The 7,852-nt window shown below is 31.8% G+C and overlaps 1 protein-coding gene across 1 annotated transcript; it reads left to right on the forward strand.

The window, feature by feature from the left end:
- Positions 1 to 236: 236 nt before the first annotated feature.
- On the forward strand, positions 237 to 7,503 carry LOC139502949 (toxin CfTX-A-like). The gene is made up of 2 exons (XM_071292619.1): positions 237 to 384; positions 3,829 to 7,503. Exons 1-2 carry the CDS (start codon positions 343 to 345, stop codon positions 5,101 to 5,103), a joined length of 1,317 nt encoding a protein of 438 aa, XP_071148720.1. The 5' UTR covers positions 237 to 342; the 3' UTR covers positions 5,104 to 7,503.
- The last annotated feature ends 349 nt before the right edge of the window (positions 7,504 to 7,852 follow it).

Here is a 7,852-nt window from a genome sequence, read left to right on the forward strand (position 1 = left end):
CCGAACGATCAGCTGTTTCTAACCTTGTTATGTATAACAAAATATGCGTATCCATGCAACGCAAGGTAATATTATAACATATTTTGATTGCCATGACTCAAACAAACTAACACATATCGAACAACCGAACGATCAGCTGTTTTTAACGTTGTTATGTATAACAAATTATGCATCACCATAGCAAGGTAACATAACATCTATTTAGATACTTTTAATTCATATTGAAAATCGTTCACCTGAAGTATTTCCTTAAAGTTTGTATGCATTAAATCAATATTTAAACTACTGAAAAGAGTTGACAGTTGTATATTTGTACTTGATGTTTGACAGGTATACAGTACAATGGCAATGTACCTTGCAGGACAAGCTTTGGAACACCGTAAGGTAAGAATATTAGTTTTAATTAACTATACCTTTTCGAATAGACGTAATAATGACAAAATTACAAAAATGTATAAATATAGTATGTATTGCCAGAAGGCATAAACGCGCTAGTGACAATATTTAAACGAACTGTTATAATTATTTGATGTGAAATGTAGTTTGCGAATTAAAATTTTTATTATATACATTCTGTACACCGTGTTTATTTACTTTTGCTATATAATATATATAAACAAATCTTAATTGAAAACTACGTTCAAACCTAATACAAATTTAATATACATGTATACATGTATATGTATGTGAGTCGGAACTATTTTTCGATTTTGTATTGTATCTTACAGTCCTGTTATAGCCTAGTCCTGTTTGATCGAATTTAAAAAAAAAAACATAAACACAAATATTCGAAACATATTTTGATTTTGATTAATTTTGATCAAGATTGAATTTCCCCTGGAGATGCCTTTTAATACAAATGGTTTTTTTTTAAGAAGGTAACAACATTCTACTAGAAACCGATTAATCGATTATCATTTTGGTATTCGATACTCGGTTCTACCGAGCGACTCTTGAGTAATCGAGTTCTCGTTGACATCCCTTATGTTTACGAATGATGTCCTTGTACCAATGATAAAATGAAGTAAATATTTTCTACCAGTTTGTGATATTGAAAACCCAGGTTTATTAAATTTTCAGTTAAACTTAGATTTTGTTCGTTAATATCAAATACGTGTTAACAAACACGTGCGAATCGAACGAGTTGAAATATATAAACACCATTATGTGTCAAGGGAGTGTCAACATCTAAAATCGAATAATTAACAATAGGACATACAAAATCATCTCGTTTATCATTAATTTTGGTATTAGGCTTCCCGTTTAAAATACAGATACCAAGATCCAGGAAAGGGCACTGCTCATTGGTGTTATGAGCTTTATTTAACATGTTCAGCAGTATAAATCTCTTTAGAGTAAATACTGAAATCGATAATAATGATAGACGATATATCATCTAAATATTTATCTTAAAGTGTTATTAAATTGTTGTATAAGTTGTTATTTCGATTGGTCTCTGCTAGTTGATGTTATAAATTGTAACTCAGAACAATACAGAAAAAGGTACGCAATTAGTGGTGCACAGTTAGTCCCCAATTCAATTTCGATAACTTGACGATGTACCGAATTTCCATATATAGCGAACAGAAATGATATATCGCAAAAAAGCAAGAGCAGGTATAGTATCAAAGAAGTTTCTATTGACATAGTCCCTTTTTGTTAGTAAAAATAACCTTAAAGAGTTTGAACATATATATACATTCGTATTCTGACTTTTTAAATAGATAAAGGAAGATGTGGTTTGCACATGCTTATTCAATTAGATGTGTGGCCTATTCCAATTGTAAAAATGGTAGACCAATAAATACATAAACGTTTCACAAGATGTATCATGCAATTATTAAATATAAAAAAAAACTGCATATAATCATATATAATATTTTATATCAGGTTTATGTTCTTTACGGAATTATTAAATGTGACTTGCTGCAGTAAATAAATCAAGCGACATTTAATAAATCTTGAAACATTTTTGTTTACATTTATTTTTGATTTCCTCATGCATGCACAAAGAATACATTGATAGGCGTTACTTCTTGTTTATGACAAAAACATAGTTTATGATCCATGTGAGAGTTCCGGTAATTTATTTGATAAATATTTTATGTTCGTTTAAGTGAAACGAATAAGAACATAATTACAAATGGGTATGTATAACTTGCATTTGATGTGACGCAGCAGGCCGATTAATCAGGTATTTAAATCGAAATTATGATTTGATGATGTAATTATATCTGTCAGTCCTTCCAGGATATCACGAAAAAAAAAGTAACAAATGTCTATATATCATAACAGACGAAGGGCGTTGGCTCTTTATTTTATTCAAATAGTAAACTCGAAAATTCCTGTTTATGTGAATGTAAATTTGAATATAAATGCCTTTTTTAAAGCTTCAGGTTTATATTGAATACACGTGGTGGTAACATGATTTGCATAATTTTATATAAGTACTAGTAAATATAAATGAACGCCGAGTAAGTTATTTGCTAAGATTACATCATTTACCAGAAGACAGAATAACGAAAATTAGCATGTTATTGAATATCCTCTTTTTGTGTCCTCTATCCGTGACATTTTGTTTCAGTTTATATGTAACACTGCCAAACGGGTCTTTAATCCCAAACATGTCCGCTTCCCCAAACGTGTTCGTAACAATCACGTTGCCAAGAACGTGTTCGATTTCATAACCCTCAATCGTCGGATAATTGTTTTCGCCAAAACGTGTCCACTGTTAAACACTGTCTCGCGTCTTTAAGAGTTAATACGTGTATGTTCTAAATGACACTGATAACGATTACATCATTTTATGATGGGGGACAGAGTTGATGCAGTGGTCATTTATTATCATAAGTGTGTTCAATGCCGATTTTAAAAATTTCAAATTTAATCTGAAACATATGATTTATCTTTTGACTGAAATGCCCATTATCCAGTTGAGTAAGCACTGTTGTTATTAGGTTGAAATACTACTTTAACAATTTGAAAAAAAAGATAAAATTGCGTCGGACTCTCTTTAATATAATCACCATAGCAACCCATTTTCCCCCTTTTAAACAAAGTTATTATTTACAGAATATTGCAGTTTAATAACTTAAATGCCCCTTATTGTGTCATAACCGATAAAAAATATCTAAAAGCATACGCAAACTTTTTTTACCCCTCGTTTAGTGTTGCTGATTTCAAAAGTTACCATGAAAACACATATTGTTCATACATCAACATCCCTCGAGGGTGTTTATTGTCGATTTGAAATATGACTACATGCTCTGTTTCACACACAGTCTTGTATAATTCTTTTTCAGCATGTTCAACAAAGTTGTATAGACTGTAAACTTTGGTTGGAGGGTCGGGGTAAAAGGGGTGGTAGTTTTTTTTCATAAAAAAAATCATACATCAACGTTTGGTCGAATTTTGTAGAGGTCTTCTACTGATAATCAAATTATAAGTGGTTGCCATGGTAACGGTCACTCTGTTCCTTGATAGTTAAACGAAGTAGAACCTTTGAAAAATTAGCTAAATCACTATAATTCAGAGCCTGATTATGAATTGAATCAATGTTTTTTTTCAGAATCCAAGAGACAACATATAAAGTCATGGTATTTTAAGAAAACTTAACACAAAAATAAGTAGAATGTCTTTGTTCTTACTTTGCTCTAATCAGGATAATGCACAGTTGATGTTTGCAATAACTACATGAGATCTGCTGTACAGTTCAAAAGTCTTGATTTTTTATCTGATAAATGTATATAATGAATGCATTTACATTTATGACATAAAGATAACATTTTTTTGTGATGGAAAATAATAATCTTTTTTTAAAATTTGTAGGAAATAGCTAAATTTGTTGGTGAGAATATTGACAGTCTTAAAAAACTCTTCCTGAAATTAGGCATTAGAATTGATGAACACATTTGGCAACGAATTAAATCAAAGTTCAAAAAATGGGAAGACGATGGCGCACTTGACGTTTTACAAAAAATTTGGGAAGCTTTTAAGAAGTTGGATAAAGATCAGATTAAAAATGCATTTATTGAGTGCATAACTATCATAAAAGTAATGCGACTTGCCTTTCGAAAAATCAAGCAGAAGTGTGTAGAGTGGTTGCCTATACCAGCAGCGTGTTTGCAATATCTGTGGTCATTTCAAATGAAACAGTTATCGACTGGTTCTCAGTATCCTGATATACTTCAATTACAAATAGATATTGCTGGAGCCTGTACAAAATTGGATACATCCGAGGCATTCTTACAAGGAATAGAGAATCATGATAACCTTTCACAAATTGATGTTCACAGACTAGAGACATTATCAATAAACGACGGAGCAGAATGTTTAGGAAAGTTACGGAAGATAATCGAAAAGGAAATTACAAGCAAAGACAAACATGTTTTAAAAAGAACAACAGAATTGATGAAAATGTACCTGGAAGTACAAACTTTAAGGTATTCTTACATCACTCGTCTCTGCTGCGTTGTTCGATCAATCGATCCACAGTCACCTACGTTAGCCGGTCTTGAAATGGTGTTTGATAAGGAAGAAGAGAGTGAAATAAAGTTCCTCAAAATCTTTGAACAACCTAAGTATGAAAATGCAACGTTTTTTGCATTATTCAATCCCTCGGAACACAATTCCATTTACACATATTTTCAGGTTAAAAGAATTGCAATTCAAGACCTAACCAGAGACCTACACGGCAAAACGTTTTCAATTCATTCCCAAAAATGGCCAGATTATTTAGTGGAGATGAGTTCTATTTGGGGGGGTAAACTTAGTGGTGAATATTACACTTCTGACTTGAAAAGCAAACTTTTCAAGTTTAAAGTAATTTCTGGAATTGATCATAGTTTCCGCTTCAAATCAGTGAAATGGCCATCGTGGTATGTTACGATGAACCGATCAGTTTGGGAGTTAATGGGCACGAAGGAAAAGAATGATTCATATACAGAATGGAATATACTACGGCTACCGGATGGCAAATACATGATGTCCAACCGAGTACATCCCAACATGTTTATTTACATGACTAGCATATTTGGAAATCTGAAGGCTGCATATGGTGATCATGGAAATATAGGGCATTGGAATTTCACATGCGTCGATTGATTGACAATAAAAAAAAAAGCATGGCTCAATGTAAATCATTAGAATATCATAACTTGCAAAGAATGGTACAAGATATCGAAAACTAGCTAATTCAAAACCCCATACCTTTTAAAACTGTAGTCAAAATTGTTGTATTTAGTTGTACATATATGCAATGCAGAAAATTTTAAAGCCAGCAACGTACATTGTAACAACTAGTGACAAAAACTCTGCTTTCATAAATAACTTCATTTGATGTTCTTAAACTTTTTCAAATGTGGAAACTTCAAGATTTACAACATCAGTTACATACTATGATATTATTTTATTTCTAAATAACTATTTAGTCTTTATCTTATCTAGTAAGTTACTATGTTTGCTTGTATACTTACACCCTCGTACCAATAAGATACCCATTATCCATCATCCATTACCATATGACACGAGACAGTTAGTATAAATATGCATTTGGAGTGTTTAGAGACTTGCAAGTTTGAAATGCTCTTTCGATCTCTTTTTGATAAGCCTTAGGATATTAGACTCATCAAAATTGTATTATTTGTTGGACTTAGCGCGTGTTTCGTCTGCATTACATTACCTAGTGGTAGACAAATCACAATAGTTAGATAGCCAAATCATACACGACGATTAAGAGCATTTAACATGAAACATTCTAAAATCATAACAAATAAATTGTATACACAAACTTGACATATGTTTGTGCTGCATTGAAAATATAATTTTTAGGATGTTTTAATGTAGACAGTATTAATATTCCTGTTAGTATATCATTTTTCTATTTGGACTTGAAAATGATAGAAAACAGTTAAAGTTTAAACAACTGAATATTGGATTTTTATCATTTAGTCTATATAGGTTTTTTTCCTGATTTATAGTGTATGTATTGCTAATTTTGTCATTCATTGTAATTAAACATATATTATTAAAAAAAGGAAAAAACATGTAACTTGATTACATCCTGGATAGCAAACTAGGTTAAACAATACATTTCTGTGCCGATCCCAAGTCGGGAGCCTCTGGCCTTTGTTAGTTGAGTATGTCTTCATTTATATGCTTTGGAGTTTAATGTGATGCCATTTTCAATGACTGGTACACATTCTTTTATGTGCAAGCTGGAGCCCGCCTACGAGTGCGGGATTGTCTCGCTGTGTTGAATGCACACATGTGGACTTCCTCATTTGTTTACTTTTTGATCGGGTTTTTCTCTTTGACACATTCCCAATTTCTATTCTCATTTTTATAAAACACGATATGCACACTCGAGAACTAAATTTTACTGTGTAGAGCTTTTTTGTCGATTTAAATACATAACAAGTGTTCATGGTATAAAAATAATATACAATAATAAACTCATCATACAATAATTGTCAGTTATGGCGTCAATCTTTGTCATATAAGTGTCAAATGCTATCTTTTTTTCGACAATTTGTCTTGGAAAGAAAGTGTTTATCAATTTCGCTTCGATGTTGATACGCAGCTTTGTCTGGTATAAGCTATACGACACTTACACCACGCGATATCTAGAACCTTTATTTATACAATAATATGTTGGTTATGACACTAAACTTGCTTCACGTGTGCTTGAAACAATAATCATTCAAGTGTAATGTTGTCATTCAGCAACCAAGCTACGGTATCAACGACTTATCATCTAATTGATGAGATTAGAATACCAAACAAAATCATTTGTTTGGTATTTAAAGCGTAACTAACCCCATATATTACACGACAAAAATACCCAGATATGACAACAAAGTGTGTAAAAAAAATCCCGTTTAGGTGCATTAATGTTTACTGGCAAAATATTCAGCCGATGTCAAATTGGTCTTGTATTCAATATTCAACAATCAAAATTTATATTTGTTTTTCTTAAACATTTACATTGTATTTTTTCCAATTTTTTCCAACATTCTATTTCAACATTCAGCATCCGCATTGATTTCCTTCAAGTGCATTGTTGTCATTCAGCAATTATATCAGTCAATAACCCCTTCTTAGCACTATCCAAAAAGAATTTACAATGGCAAAGCTCTATAGTATCTAGTATGTTGAATTATAAATTCCATACGCATGTGTGTACTGACTAAATATTGATACATCTCCCCTTATTCCAGAAGGAAATACACCAACTTTACCAAGGTATCTTGATCTTTTCCTTCGACCTTTGAAATTACATGTTTTACCCCTCCAGAAATTGAGTATGTACATCGGGTAATGTTTAAATCGTTTACAAAAGTCTCGACCGTGTTTACAAGTGTGAAAACAGACGGACAGACAGTCCAGTAATAATGTTTCAGAAATTCGCAGAAATTTTTAGAAAAACTTTCACAGATACACATTTATTCTTTTTGGCATGTGGCATAATCATAAAGTTGAAGAGAAAGCTGATCAGGATGCGGAGTGATTGTAGTATTTTTGTAATCAATTCAACGGAAATGTCGTGTTAATATATGTACTAAAAATATTGTATAATAGTCAAATATCTTTATTTACTTTTTATATTTTTTATAATTTCCGTAGCTATATATAACCGCAAAACCGAATTTATACATCGTAATGATAATCAGACGTTTTTGTCTTTGAGACGATCCTTCCATTTTACCTGTAAACTGTAGATATCATTAAGCGGTGTCGCGAGTTTTTGGAAGGTCTACTTGAGGCATTACTCCGATCCCGTTCATACGACACATCAAAATTGGATATGATAACACTCCCAGTTACATTCACAGATGTTACGGATTAATTGCGT

The sequence above is a fragment of the Mytilus edulis genome, chromosome 14 (genome assembly GCF_963676685.1).
Source record: "Mytilus edulis chromosome 14, xbMytEdul2.2, whole genome shotgun sequence".
In the NCBI taxonomy this organism is placed as follows: Eukaryota; Metazoa; Mollusca; class Bivalvia; order Mytilida; family Mytilidae; genus Mytilus; species Mytilus edulis.